The 16,198-nt window shown below is 47.3% G+C and overlaps 1 protein-coding gene across 1 annotated transcript in view; it reads left to right on the plus strand.

Moving 5' to 3' along the window:
- Positions 1-16,198, plus strand: part of LOC8028483 (organic cation transporter protein-like) — a 109,472-nt gene that overhangs the window by 25,624 nt on the left and 67,650 nt on the right. Inside the window, exons 2-3 of the mRNA XM_040205960.2 lie at positions 6,121-6,468; positions 12,938-13,041. Coding sequence (XP_040061894.2) covers positions 6,133-6,468; positions 12,938-13,041 — 440 coding nt within the window. The 5' untranslated portion in view covers positions 6,121-6,132. The remainder of the gene's footprint in view (positions 1-6,120; positions 6,469-12,937; positions 13,042-16,198) is intronic.

Below are 16,198 nucleotides of genomic sequence, written 5' to 3' on the forward strand. Positions count from 1 at the left end.
GTACATCACGGAAGAATGGCTGCCAGTTCGCGAAACCAAAAGCCACTTTTAAAAGAACGAACTCGAAGCCGCTGATTACCGCGTAGCGTGAAAGAAGGTTAAACGCTTGCCACCAGATGACGGGGTCAAGCAGAGTAATTGCAAGTAGCTAGGCTAGGTGGCGCTAGGTACCGCCCGATTCATGTTCTACAAAATATATTTTTTATTTCCTCGGCTATCCTTGCGCTTGGGGATATTCTACTATACACACATATTCACACATTACGCATACTACAAGCACCAGTTGAACATACACTAGGGCATACACACACAAACACATACTAACGTTAATACTACGGCACACTAACCCATAAACTACACCAGAGCTCTGCGTTTCCGTCTTTTACGCTGGTCGTTTTGAACGTACGGAACATTTCGGTGACTCCCTAAGGAATCAGAAATATTCCCAGTATGTTGATTTTTTCCCAGCATTGCCGTACCTCTGAGAGTATTTTGAATGGCGGAGGGGATGAATCTCTTATTAAAAAGTAAAGACTCGATCCTCCCGTAATTATTTGAAAGCCAATAAATCAAGACGCTAAAATGCTGTTCGAAGTCATGAGTTTGTTTACCCGCACGGCACGTCGTAGCCTGTATTTCTATTGTAGTGTTTGTTTTTCTATTTGTGCTGTTCGCGCACGGCTTCAATTGCAGTCTTGAATTAATCTCTGTAGAGCGGATATTCACTCAGTTGAAAGTGATGCTTCACGGGCAGAGAAATCGCTTTTCGATCAACTTGAATGCAGTCAAATGTCAAATTTGGGGGTTTTACGTGCCAAACCTACGACGGACATCTGGCACGCCCCAGCGGAGGACTGAGGATTAGTTTAGACCACCTGGGGATCTTTTGACGTGCAACCGAAAGCTCGGTTACAAGGTGCCTCCTCCGCAATAAGCCTCCGTCATATTGCGGGCACCTCGGTCGGGATTCGAACCCTCTACCTGGGGATCCGTAGGCCGGCGCTCTCGCCTCGGAGCCACCGAGGCGGCTACTTGAATGCAGTCCAAGCAGCGACTTGCGGCAGGTGTTAAGTGTACGGAGCTACGCCGTGGCGAGCTCGAAAACTTCTAGCGCTCATCACAGCGCGCCACTGGAAGGCAGTTTCTCCAGGAACTGTAGTATATTTAAATAGCAAAATAAAGGGTAGCTTTTTCTTTAGATTTTACCTACTATTCGTTTTTAATGCTGAAATTCCATACTGTAAATGTACGTACTTTCCGTCATAATTGCGTACTGTTTAGTCCTTTCCCCCGAGCGCAATCGCTCTCGAAGAGAAGACAACCGACAGTCCCATTGGTCACTTAACTATAGGAGCTTACTGTTCAGACCAGTGTTCCAACATGACTATCCGCACGTCGACCGATTGCACCTAATCCCTCAAGTGGTCTTGAACTCTTTAATGTAAAGCGGAATGTCAACCTGCGACACCCCGCCCCCTCCGATCACGGCCCGATCAGCGGCACCAGTGCCTGACAATTTACGTCATCTCATCTTGTTACTACACCACTGATACGCGAACACACGGTTACATCGGCGATAATTCCAGTCTTCTGTTCACAACGCACAACACTACCATCATGATGTTGCTGCTATGTTGCTGAAACACAGAAATACAGAACCACGTTGATTGCCGGTTGGCTCTCGGTATCGGAAAACAGAGCCGAACTCAGCACGGAAGGCACCCACGCAGCCGGCAGCGAAACCTGCCGGTCTTGGAGGCAGTTCCTGCGATATCCATAAAGTCGAAAACGTCGACACAGTTCCGCGTGGTTCCGCTACGGTAGTTCGGCGTGGGTTCCGCAATCCAGAGACGGCCTTCTTACGTAGTGTACGTAGCGCTGCTGGCACTGCTCCGGAACTTGGCTGTTTCTAGCGGCTTCGTTTGCTCGTTTGATAAAATTAGTGATAAAAACATCAATGCAACATAAATGTTCTGCACATTTGGAATAGAAGACGGAATGACAGGCGGCCTTCGCTGCCGCTGAAGCTCAATCAACTCAACAACATTTCTTAAACCACGTGCGCAACGTGCTCGAAAAAGGAAACCGAACGAATATGAGGCGGGACCAGGGTGTAAGATAGACAGGTGGTGAAACGAGAGCCAAATGAGCGACCGGATTGTGTCCCCCTCGGTTTTCTCTTTTTCTGTGGCGCCATCTATGTGGAGCACCACGAACTCTCACTCCGGGTGGGCGAACGCTGGCGACCGGTTAAACTGACGGAGAAGGTTTCTCGTGGATTTTCGATGGAGGACTGTCGTGCTCTCAGTTTATTTTGCGCACTCTCCCATAGAGTTCCATGCAAATTCTATTCCAATTTTTTTCTTCTTCTCGCCGCAGCGCCATCTGTCGCAAATCGGGGGTACCCGCAAGCCACCCACAAGCAGACGAGTACACAATCGGGTCACGGCGCTGCGGTAGGTTTCTATGGGCCGTTTCCCCACCTGTCTATCTTACACCCTGGTCCGGACGGCGACTCATATCCTCCCGTCTGCCTGAACAAGGAGAAAAACGTTTCGTTCCTTCCTTTTTCTCGTGTCCGCTTGGAGGCGCGTCAGTAGAAGGGAGCAAGACGCGCCGTTGCTACCTTTTTCCCCTATTTTTTCTTAGAGTGTAGTTTGAATGTGACTAGCCTTCCAACTAGCGTGAGGTTTCAAAGCAGCGTTCTCGCGCTGTAAACAGAGAACGGCACTTTTGCTGATTGTTTATACGTTTCACGTTAGGAACGAGCGAAGCGAATATTGAAAATTAGGATTGTGCGGGATATTTAGATACGGTGTATTCGATCAGCTAAATTTAAAGGCGCTACGAGTCAGTCGCTGTAGAGGAGAAATTTAGCCAGTGCAGTACAACCGCTACCCTGGGGTCTCTTACGTGCACCTAGCAGCAGTGGTACACGACCGCACGTCGGTACGATGCTCACCCAGATCGAAACGGGCAGGGGTGGGGATTGAACCCAGAGCAAAATGAAGACTTGCCACGCTCCGGTTCTCCCTGGCTCGCATGCGATCAGGTGCAAGGCGGGCTTTTCGAAAATCTAAATATATGCCAAGAGTAAAAAGTTCCTTTTCAATGCCATTTAAAATTTAATCTTTTATGTGTAACAAGACATCTTCCGTGGATTGGCCCTTTTTAAATTCGTACTGAGCTGTAGATAGAACTGGGAATTTTATTTGAAAAGCTTGAATTCGACTGTTTATTATTTTTCAAAAACCTTTGATGGTGCGTGGAGCACGGATATCGGACGTTAGTTGCTAGGCAGTTGCACTCGCTGGTTTTAAAGCATGTGGTCAACTACGTTTCATGTATAAGATCCATAATATGTTGCAAGGGCCAACTTATAATGGTAGATACGTATTTCGTTGGTTCTGATTTTATGTTATCGCCCTCAAGCGCTTTTACTTTTTAGTGATTTTATGACTGCCTCAACCTCAAAAGGAGCCACAAGATTCAGCATTATAGTTCGTTCTAAGTGGGCTCGTGTAAAAATATTCGATGACGTGGTATTCGGACGATTGCATCCACCAACGTTTATAAAAGAATCATTGATCGCATCTGCCATGTCACGTCCACTGAAAACGCCTGACCCAATCTGCAGTTCATTAAGTGGCGTATGTTTAGATTTGGGCTTGATGATAGAGTTTAAAGCGTTGCAGGTTTAGCTTTTTTGGTATCACAATTCACTGCATTTCTAAATTGCTGATATTCTAGTAGTACGCAGTTCTCCCTAGATCTTTTTTTTACTTTTCACAGTCTGTATTTCTTGCTGATGCGTTGTAACAATTTTCTTGATATTCATAATTTTCTACGCTTACATTGTCGTGTTCTAAATTGTTGTAGAAAAAAAAGTTGCGTCATAGCACTTCTCATGAGCTGCCAAGAAAGCGAAATAGGATTCATCAAAGATCACGACAAGTCATTACGCTATCCCAGTCAGTATGAGATACCATTTTGTGAAATGCCTCCATTCTATGTTGATTGATATTTTGAAAAAAATTGGTTCCTGGTTGCGCTAAATTATCACTATTTCCGAAGTGTGATAGAAAGCGAAATAACGGGAAATGATCGCTCATATCGGCAAGGAATACACCCGCTGCAGATTGCGATTGGTTACTATTTGTAATGAAAGCATCAATAAGCGTGCTCCTCTGCAACGTTACTCCTGTTGTTAAGTTGACGTTGTTATATTGTCTAATATATTGTTAAGTTGACATTGATTGCTAGTGTCAGAAAGTAAATCAATATTGATGTCTCCCATTATTATTATTATTATTTTGGTGTTTTGATGCAGAGGATATGTGAGCATGCTTTCACGATCGGAACAGTATTTCGCAAAATTTCCGGAGGGGGCGATATACCACTATGAAGCATGTGTCACGGTGTTGCTCAGCAAGACACTAAATGTCAGCAGTAGATACGGAGCATTTATCAATTTGGTCATTTCTAGCCCTGACTTGCGATAGATAGAAACACCGCTACCGGGCTTGTTATCTCGATAAATATGTAGTCACGTATAGCTGTAGGATTGCACTGCTAACGCTTTGGCTGGGTACCTTGTTGCTGTAAACAATAGTGTATCTTAAGTTGAATTTTGATCACCATTAACGACGTAACAATTTCCTATCACAAACCACTTGCTTGAAAAAATATATTATGACCTCACCTTAAACAAAGTAAAACTTCAGGAACTAAATCTTGAGCCGGAGGTGCTAAAATAAACATGCATAATGCAAAAAAGTCACGACGTCCCAATAAGGTTTTGACTTAGATACTGGAAAATAAATTATTGCCTTCTCAAATAACCGTCCAGTCTTCTTTTAACGTTAAACAATGAAGTTTTTTTTTTATTTAATGCCGAAAGAGCCAAACACAAATAGGTAATAGCGACTATTTTCAAAAATGCTATCTGTGTGTAAGGAATTATAGTTTCTTCTGCAACATTTTGTGTTGGTAGCACACACGAGACGGCATTTAACCTAAAAATTTATCGTTCCACCGTCCATTCTGAAACTAGTAACTTCCACGGGGCGCTGACCTCTTATCTAAGTGCCCGGCCATTCCGCTTACGCTATTCGCCTTGCGAAGTCTGATCTGCACCCTTGCTTTGTAAAGGTACGGGAACGCTGCTCCGATCTGTTTAGCCTTCTATCCCGCCCCGACATAAAAAGTAGCCCCGAAGTGGAAACAAATAACCTCGGAATGCGGAGTGACATGTCGTTGGATATCGCGATACTTGCGGTTCATGCTAAAAGTACAAGCTAACAACGAGAGTGTCGCGCTTGTCGCGGAGTTCCAACTCCTTGATGGCCGAGCATCCGTGAACAGTCAAGCTGGAGAGCAAGCGACCTGCAGCAGAACAGGCGTTTGTCACATCCACCACCACTGCTTTGACGCCGCCAGGGCCGCGGCCAGGGACAGCATGCCACTTCTACGAAGTCATCAATTGGAGATTGAGAAACCACTTTTTGGGATGCGGTAAACACAACAGTCGGTGACGCCTTTTTCCATGCACGATAGTGAGGTAAACAGTAACGTGGCGTTTGCTTTTTGTTTTATCACTGCCAGTCACACCCCTTCCAATCTGAGCGATAAAGGTTGGACCCTGCCTTACATTCGTTGCTGTAATAAAAACTATTGTCTACTCCAGCGAAATGGAGGTCAAGTAGTGGCAACGCCGAGAAGCTCCGAGAGAAGGTAATTTCTCCACTGTCGTCTCCTTTCGCTGCGTGGTTCTGGTAGGTGACATAGCTTCACGAGCATGTTTATTAAGAACAAAGAAATAATCGCGGTTCAGCGGTGTCGCAACAGAATGAGGGAGGAAAAATGACGTGAACACATCTTCATAGTGTGCGATTCACAGACCCGAGGTGACAACCAGAATGCACCGAGGTACGTCTTTATAAATGACGCGGGACGACGATCACTGGGATCTGCGTTGGGGATCTAGTGAATAATACAGAAATCATTTTTAACTAAATAACGGTTGCTTGTTCTCGGCGAATGCAGCTATAAACTTTCATGCTCAGTGTAATGGGTTCCAGGTGCAATTCAATAACGACAGCAAAATGTTTTACATGTCAGCGAAACAAGGAAATGGCTCCCGCCACCGTGGACTCGCTGGTGGATAACCTGTCGAGGTGCCACCTGCTGATCAGCCTGTTCGCCTTTCTTCGCGGCATGCCGGTCACCTGGAACCTGATGATGGTCGTGTTCGTGACTCCCCCCAACGTGCCCTACCGCTGCTCCACTTCGTCGGTTAACTGGACACGCACCCTTCTCTCCGCGACCAACGCCAGTGTTCTGGAAGAGGAGGCGAGGACTCAGTGCTTCGAAGACGTCTGGAACGCAACCGACACCGAAGCGGTGCGGATACCCTGTTCCTCCTGGGAGTACGACAGCAGCTTGTACGGACACACCGTCATTGAAGAGGTATGTGTCTGCGGGGGATCGATGCCAGGATTCAGTTTCAGTAGAGGCACACGTGTGCGAAGCACAGGCTGAGGATTGCACAAATGAAATCTACACTAGCTTCATCATGTTTACGAAGACCGCGACAAAACAGAATATGTTGTAAATGTGCTATTTTGCGCTTATAGCCTTGGCGCCTCTGTCTGCTGAAGAGGAAGTGAGATTAGGACGACACATCTTAGAGGTCAACTTTATTTATGACTATTTATAAAGCGTAAGATTGCATGGGATCTCGAACCGAGTGATCAGCACAGACGCACAGCCGAAGCGTCAACAAAACTCGCGTTCCTCCTCCAGACGAGAAGCTATGGAAAGATTCACTCATACTCCAGTTAAAAAAACATGAGAGCCGCGAGTCCAAATCGCGGAGAAAACACCAATCTAGAAAGGGTTTGCTTGCTGTCACCTGTCGCGGCGCTCGGCAGAAGGGCAGCCTAGGAGGCGCTAGCGTCAAAATGAAAGAGTGAGGGACCCGCCTAGAGGAGGAAAGAGTGATAGATTCTCGAGAGAAATGGGGTGTTGGTCGTTTCGAGCGGAATCTACATTGCCGTTGTAAAACTGCGCATACGCTGTACATCGAAACATATTTATTCCCTAGAATACACTGCAGGTACCCAGAGCCTTGCAGCTACCACGGCAGTCATGACCAAACTGCTGGCGAGTAGAACGGCGGGAGCTGATCCTTGGGGGATAGGGAGTATACTGCTCGTGTGCAGTTCCGTAGCTGATCTAATCTAGGAACGTTGGCCCGTCTGTTGGGCTTTCAAAAGAACAACGGTTTGCGGCATTTGCATGAAACGCAAAGCGTGAATCTTATCAAGGGGCTTTAGGTTTATCGCGCCCGCTACGCTATCTATCGGTTGCTGTGCGAAGTCATGACGCAATATGTCCGCTGAGCGACGTTGCGCTGAGGCAGCGTTACTGATCCATTCAGTTACATAACTGCCCCGAGATGTTGTTGCACGAGCAGTTTCCCCCTCTCCGCTCCCACGGCTAGCTTCTGGTCGCTCGACGCAGCACCGATTTTAAGACGACAACTATGGTAACTGCAGTGTAGTTCATAGAATACATATCTTATGACGCACAGCTTATAGGTAGCGTTTGACCACAGTGTATGGAATAGACAGTTTCGACATGAAAATATTGATTGCACTTCAACAATGGCAGGCGGATTGAAAGGGTGAAGGGGCACCCCCGTCCGGTGGATCTCCACATCTGAGGTAATCTAGTAACGTTGCGCTTAGCTATTCGTTGGCGTGTTATTATCCGCCTTATGACGTTGCACGATCACGTGAGGAACTGCACTTCGTCATTCGAAAGCCACTTTCTCGCGCTGATGGCACCTGCTTACGCACGCTCCCGTGAGTTATAGTTCGTTCCGCTGTTTGCGCTTCTTGTCATCTCCTACTTAGAGTGAAGGCATAGGGATGCAAAGTTCCCAAAATTTTCAAGGCCGGAAAAAAAACAACAAAAAAACAAGTTTTAAATAATGATTTTTTTTTTTTTTTTTTTCCTTGCAATGATAATCCAGCAATTTTGGTTTTAGGGAGATGCTGAACCAAACATTTCAGTGCCTGTAATAAGTGGCGCACGATCTTTCCACGAGCCAGCAGCCGATGGTGTGCGCGAGCACACGCAACGAAATCGTCGTCAAAGTCTCCCATTCACGCTTAAGATGACATTGAAATGTGTGGGCTCTAGGGAAAGTGATAATGAAGACAAGTTTTTCATCTACACAGCGGTGTCTGGTGTAAAAGGTAAGCGATTAATAGGTCTAACAAGCACGTAGCTTTCACTTGTGGAGATGAAAAGCCTCTCTTTGGTCTCCTTTGAGCCGAAGCCCGTACCATTGTGGTGAAAGAATGTTTGTGGGCTTTAATCGTTCGTCCTACCTCCTCTCTAAGGGGGTGGGGGGGGGGGGGGGGGGGCATATCTGTAGGGACTGGACGCACCGACACGCGAGTCCAGTCTCGGCACAGGAAAAGAGAAAAAGACGCGCGCGCTAGCTATACGCTCACGCGCTCACGCGCTCACGCGCTCACGAAGAGCAGTTCCTGACGAGACACGACTGAAATAGAACGTTGTTTTGGAACGTCTTTATGTAGGCCGGCGGCCGGGGATTCTTCGGGCGTTTTTGGCCAGGTTGACGTCACTGTGCTTGGACGGAAGTTTTGGCGGGGCTCGATGGAACTGCTCTTCGTGAGCGCGTGAGCGCGTGAGCGTATAGCTAGCGCGCGCGTCTTTTTCTCTTTTCCTTTGCCGAGACTGGACTCGCTTGTCGGTGCTTCCAGTCCCTACACCATTCACCGTCGTCTTAAGCGCATATGGAGGATTATGACGTCGATTTCGTTACGTGTGCTCTCTCACAGCGGCGGCTGCTGGCTCGCGGAAAGAACGTGCGCCACTTATTATGGACACTAAATTGTTTGGTTCAATATTCCCTTAAAAATACCGACCTAGATCTACAACGCAAGAGTTTTTAGCCAGGTTCCATGACCTTACATTATTCCATTCTTGAATGTTTTTTGGTGCTTTATTAATTTGGCATATCTTTCACTACGCATCTGACATTAGCAATATAATCTTCCCAAAACCAAAATACCAAATTTGAGATTCGTGTTTATGCAGAGTAAGATGCCTTTGTGGTTCGGGGACACTGGCTTACATTGTAGATGAGAAGCTTAGCTAGTGAAGTACGACTGCTAGCCTTGGGTCTTAAAACTTGCATCCCGTAGTAGGAACACACGACCGGACGCCGTGCGATGCTCGTCCAAATCAAACCAAGGGTCGGGATTGAGCCCAGGGTCCCTGGGTTTTGTAGCGCGAGCTTTCGCTCCACGTGATTTGAGCTGCGGTTCGCTAACGCACTCGGCCACTGACCCCCATACCTTTTATCATGCTAAATGTTGTATTGGGTTTTTACTGTGTAAAGCCGGGGTCGCACTGCACATACATCATCTAAAAGACAGTCAGGCAAACACAAGTCAACGCAATATTACTGTTTCGAATGCCGTGTTGCAAGTTTCTGCCTAAACACACTACTATGCGGCATTCGAAGCACGGATTTCGCGGTAACTCGCCTTCGAATCTGTATCAGACTGTCGTTCGTATGGTGTACGAGGAGTGTGACGCCGGCTTTTTGCGGTTAACTTGCAGCCACCGCTCGTTAATTATAATGTTATACTACACAAAAGTATGCATATATGCTGGTGTAGTAGCTGATGCTAATTCTGTCTAACAAGTCGCACGTTTTTCGTTGACCAAATGCGTGAAAATATATTAACCACGCAATATGCGTTAGGCGGCATTAACACTTGGATTCGTCGCGTGTTTAAATACACTACACGAAGAAATATCAGGCAGCGCAGAGTTATGACTCCTCTATTTTATAATGCTCGAAACTTTATTTTCATATATTATTAACATTTACAGCCATGGTGCTGCGCAATTCATACTAACAGCAGAGCAATGTTAGTTTTCCGTATGCTATTAGGGCAATGCAAAGAGTGTGACGTTGAATACAGGCAGCAGGCAACTACAAGCGCTGGTTGTTTCTTACCGTATTTTCCCTTAATCCATCACCGTACCGCTTTTTTTTTTTTTTTTGATGGCCAAATTTAATATGGTACTAGTTTGTTTAATTCTTCACCTCCACTGTCGGCGAAGCGACGTGCGATATGTTTTTAGAGCGCAGCTCTTAGGGGCCCGTTCCCGGCTTGAGCGGCATCGGCGTCGCCGTCGCCGTTGGCGTCGCCGTCGCCGTTGGCGTCGCCGTCGCCGTCGGCGTCGGCGTCGGCGTAACCGCAACCCTCGTAACCCTCGTGACGGTTACGAGGGTTACGAGGGTTAATCTCATGAGGGTTACCCTCACGAGGATCACGAGGGCCACGAGGGTTACTTACCCTCGCAACCCTCACGAGGGTTACGAGGGTACCCTCAAAAGAGTTACCTTCACGAAGGTTACCCTCACGAGGGTTACCTACCCTTGTAACCCTCACGAGGGTTACGAGGGTTAGTAACCCTCGTGAGGGTAACCCTCGTGAAGGTAACCCTTTTGAGGGTTACGAGGGTAACCTTCACGAGGGTTACCCTCACGAGGGTCACGAGGGTTATGAGAGTTACCCTCACGAGGGTCACGAGAGTTACCCTGACGAGGGTCACGAGAGTTACCCTGACGAGGGTCACGAGAGTTACCCTCACGAGGGTCACGAGAGTTGCCCTCACAAGGGTTACTAGGGTTACCCTCACGAGGGTCACGATGGTTACCCAGGTCAAGTGACCCCCCCTGGGGTCACGTGACCTGGGGATACCCCCCGAGGTCACGTGACCCCCGTTGACGTCATAGCCACTGATGACGTCATCAGTGACGTCACTGATGACGTCACCAGCATCCGCATCGTCATCGTCATCATCACTGATGACGTCATCAGTGACGTCACAGATGACGTCACCGGCATCCGCATCGTCATCATCATCACTGATGGCGTCATCAGTGACGCTACTGATGACGTCATCGGTATCTTCACGTGGCCCCAGGTCACGTGACCCCCCCCGACGTCACGTGACGCCCCAAGGTCACGTGACTCCCACAAGGTCACGTGACCCCCCGCCCCCCCCGAGGTCACTTGACCCACCCCCCAGTACCCTTCCCTCCTCCTCCTCAAGAGCTGCGCTCTAATTCGGCGTTACAGGGAGTTGTAAACGGCTTTCATTTTTTTTTTATTTGCATAATGAGTTTTGTTAATTTTAGCGTACGTTGCATACCTTTGCTTAGTAGGTTTCTCAGTATTGGTAGTAAGCTAGATTCTTTTAGTTTCCTGTTTCTTTTTTTTCTGTCAAGAGAAAAAAAAAAACACAATGAACAGTTTCCTAGAAATATCCTTCATTTTTTTTTCTCGAGCATTATCATTAGTACAAAAGCTTCGGGCCATGGATTACGTGGTTCGGGGTGTGGGAATTAGTGGGCAGCTAAGTCCATACGCGCTCCGGTCCTGGCCGGCAGGTTCCCAGAATGCCACGCGCGCAGTGACAGATTAATGGAAATGGTGTATTCCCTCTGGCCGGAGTGATAAATATTGTGAGTTTTAGTATTGCGTACAGGAGCGAACGTAAGCGGTGTGCGTTTGAGTTAAGGTTCGTTCAGACAGTTGCGTCGATTGCGTTGCGCTGCGTCGTACAGCACAGCGCCTCCCCGTTTGCACGTCGCATGTAGGGTCGTCATAGCACCAGCTCGAGGCAAGCAGTTTGAGCCCAGTCAAACGTAGTCAAACGCAGCTGTGGGAACGAGCCTTTAGTGTAGCGTGCCCACGCTGTACATGCGCGTCGTCAACTTGCGCCAATCGAAAACCGCAATTCGGTCTCCGCGCACGATCACTGTGGACCATGCAACACTAGAGCAAACGCACATTGCTTGCGTTGGCTCGTTTGCTCAAAACTAAAACTCACTAATTTCGCTTGTTACAAACAGTAGAGACTTTTTTATGATTGCTTATGGCTAATTATGTCTGAGTTTGCCTTATGTTCGGTCGCGTATGCATTACCTACTATGAACTAAGGGTGGACTAAAGGCGCCCAAAACAGGAACAGAGTTATAACCATTAATTGCCTGCTAATGTGTTGTGCGCTTTCAGTCTCTATGATCCAACTAGCCGAACTCACCATTTTGATCGATTAAGTATGCTTTTTGTTGCCTTTGCCTGCGTGTAACGCATGTTTGCAATACTCGAGCTTTACCTCTCTCGGGCATGAAACCAGCCCAAATGTAAATTATGGGTCAATCGAGGGTTTCACAATAGCGTAAAGACCATTACGTTAGCACTGGGCATGACACGCGCATGTTGCGGGCAGAACATCGCGGAGCACGACAAGCCAGACCTTTCGTGTGAAACACAAACTAATACGCGGCATACGCAGCACCATCTAGATGTGCCCATGCAAACTGTTCCGAGCAATCTAGGGACGTTTTCGCGCCGTCCCTCGCGCAATAAAAGTGACGAGACGGGAACGCAGATGGCCGATGCGTACGCACTCAAAAATGAATAGCGAATGTTTATACGAAGCTCGCGGCGTTGCGTAGCGCATGAATGGAGCATCGGTAAGTATGAAACATCTTTGGGTTAGCGTTGCGTTAGCCACACACAACGCTAAAGTCTGATTCACACACTTTCGTCGAGTCCGTATGAATGCAACTGCCGGAGAAAATCAGCTTACTGATGCGTTTGCTCGCTTCACACAACTGACGCCTGTGTCGCACGGCTGCCAACTGAATTGATAGCTCATAATTTGGATCATTTATTTAGATCTAGCTGCATACACAATACGGAACGGAGAAGGAAGATTTCGAAACTGTAGCTGCTTTTCAATGACTTGACATTAACTTTTTCGCGTTAACTTAAAGTATGGTCTGACTTGCTTGCATTTTCGTCCCCAGTGGAACCTTGTGTGCCAGAGCAAATGGCTGGTCTCCGTTGGACAGAGCGTGTACTTGGCCGGCCTCGTCGTGGGAACGGTGTTCTCTTCTCACCTGTCAGACTGGCAAGTGCAGCTCTGCTCCCGCGCCGACACTCGATCTTGCAGGCCACTGATGCCTCCTTCGCAGGCTGAGGAAGGTAACAGTACAAGGGTCGGTTTGTAAAGGTATTGAGCTCATAGTTAAAACAGACGTGGTCGAAGAACGTGCACTAAGGATATCAAAAGCTCAGTGATCAAGCTTAATTCAGTAAAGAGGTCGAAATCAAGAACTTGAAATTTCTGCCTATGGCGTCCGTCTGCTAACGAAAGGGGAGTGGCGCAACAGTTGACATACGGCGGCCCGTAAGATCGCTGGCGGCCATGACGGGTGCTCCTCTCGACCTCGGTATTAGCCATGGAGGTAGAAAAAAGAGAAGGCGGCATACCGGTTCTAGCCAGCCAAAAGGTTAAAAACCCAAATAAAGACGGAAGTAGAGGTTGCGGTCGGTGACAATGCCCCCAACGGGGACCAAAACAGCTGTTGGCGCCAAATCAGATGTTCTTTCTGTCCAATATTATTTTTTTGGTTTTGTTCTTTTTGGGTCATCGTTGGGGGCGCGTCCCTCCTAACCGGAGGTCTCCCCCGGTTTCACCTCTCGTGGCGTTATGTCGCCTCCACCAACTTCCTACCTCCTTGACATCAGCAGACGACGCTTCTGAGCCAGTTGCGATGTGTTCCTTTATGTAAGAATTGTCAGTGCAAGAATAATTTTATTCTGCCAATATGACATAATATTTAAGACTAAAAGAGATCATCAGAAAAAATGTGTTGTCTCTTTTTTTTCTTGAAATATTTTCGGCTACATTACGTCGTCTGCTTGGCACCCTAAAGACATTTTTACCCTCTGGCGGATAGGCGCTTCCATCTTGGAATCACGACACGCGGCCGCTATAAGATGGCTCTCCCCTCCGCACCCTGGCGATGATGCAGCATTCCTGTTTTGCGTTGCGTTTTACCGCGCTTTTTTGCCCTACTTTGTGAGGCATCGTCTAATCCTCATTTTGATTAACTAACTACATGCCATGATGCCATCATGCCATCATTATGTACACTACTTCTGCACTCGATTTGATAGGTTTTTCACTATTTGCACACTCGGCATAGAGGTGTGAGGAAAGGGATCAGCGTTAACACTGGTGCACACTGAGTATGTAGATGACTCTAAAGACTGGTTCACACAGCACCGTTTTTTTACGCTATATTCCGTTACGTATAGGTTACCAAAACGTTCGTGGCTCAAATGTCGTGTCCCAGGCTATCTCGTTGAACTGGTGGCCACGCTTAATATGAAACGCCCATGCCCGGTGACATGTACGTCAGCATTCGAATCAGAACGGAAATTTAGAAAATGGTGTTGTGTGAACTAAAGTCACTGGATCCTGGAAAATTAGCGCCAAGCTCCTCGTATGGTAGCCATGTTGGTTTGTGACAACAGAAATTTCTGCTTGAACCCTCCGTTCTTGGTGAGCGGATCCAAACACGCATGTGAGGGGTAGCTTTATGGCACGTTTCTTGTACAACGATATTTTGCTATCCAGTCCACACACCGGCGAAACAAGCGTACATCTTCGTGCCACCACCACATGCTGTGTCGGCGCTTGAAGGCACTAAATATTAAGTTTACAGTTTTAATATACGCAAGAAATACAATATAATTGTAGGAGTTCCGTGGAGATTGGCATGACTGATATGTTGATTGCATACAGATTGCCAAAGGCGCTTATATTAGCGAGGAACGCTTCAAGTACGATGATGCTCTATGGTGATTTTGGCGAGACTGGTTTAGAACAGCCCTCTGGAAGCTTCGAAGATTTGAATTGACCAAGATGGCGATTTTATGGCGACGTATACAGATTAGCCAATCGCCTTGCGAGGTTTTGGTGTTCTGTATATTAGTATCTGTTTATGTTCGGTTAGCAGGCAGGAAAGGCAATGGCGCTACTTTCCCAGGATCCAGTGACTTTAGTGTCAACCAGCCTTAAAGTCGGAGGAGTCACATGGTTTATACAGCATACAAACAGTCTGCATACATTTCCATGCTGGGTGAGGCGCATCACCGAGGAGCGAAACCTCCAAAACAAGCCAGCGTCACCAGTGGTGTCATCACCGAAGCTGACGCTGAAAACTGCGGTGCTCGGTGCCTTCACCACCAACCCCCTTCTCAACGCGAAGAGCGCTGCCGATATCTACGGCTGTTGCACCAATCAGACGCCTTTAATTAGCGCACGGCCGCACTATACTTTGTCTCATCGGGCGATGGACTAAAGGCCAAAGCCGCGGGCCGCCAGGTCCGATCACGTTCCACGCTATACTATGACACGATGACACGCTTAACACTGATTAGGGGTGGACGAATAATGCTCGAATCCAAAAGCGCCGGATCATTTCTATAGCTTCGACGCTGCAAAGAGCCTATATGCCTATATGTCGTGGCTTTCTTTAAGATGTAAAATTGTTGAGTCATTCAGTGCCCTTCGATTCAAACCACTGCCCACACGTCCCTTTCATCAGTAATCCGAGACGCGGGCACCGATACGTCCATCAAAGCGAAATACTGCACAATTTCTAAGTGGCTCGTGATTGGATTTGTCGGTCCGTAGCTTTTGCCATTAGTCCATCGTAGGGTGAGACGAAGTATAAATAGGGGCTTTAAGTTTTTCATTACTAATTTTGCTAAGCTAATTTATTCCAATGAACGCTTTGTACCCTTTATGCACGCACTTCGTCCACTTCTGTTCAAAATCGAAGCCAAATAGGTTTAGAAACCGATTTATGCCGTCCCTTGGAACAGGCATCGATCACTTTGCTTCACTCTGTATACCCCATTTCGTCCGGCCTAGGCCGACGCTGCAATCTCATTGATTGAATTTCTATAACTGCCTAAAGCAATCACGCGCAAAAAAAAAAAAAAAAAAAAGCGCAGGATCTTGGCGGATTCACAGTGAGTGATTGGTTTAGTCGAAGATAGCAAATGCTCGAAGGCGATGAGTTCCGCGATGGTGCACATTTGGTGCCACTTGATAGGACAATAACGCCGGCTGCGGTCACGCTTAAAGTGAATCGCATGGCACACACGTAGCAGAGCCAGGCGGATTTCCCGATATTGGTTAGTGTGTTGAGAATTAACGTGCTTGCAGGTAAGCATGGCCATTAGCTAAGTAATTTCGAAAAAAATTGCTA

The sequence above is a fragment of the Ixodes scapularis genome, unplaced genomic scaffold (assembly GCF_016920785.2).
Source record: "Ixodes scapularis isolate PalLabHiFi unplaced genomic scaffold, ASM1692078v2 PGA_scaffold44__24_contigs__length_19508400, whole genome shotgun sequence".
Taxonomy (NCBI): Eukaryota; Metazoa; Arthropoda; class Arachnida; order Ixodida; family Ixodidae; genus Ixodes; species Ixodes scapularis.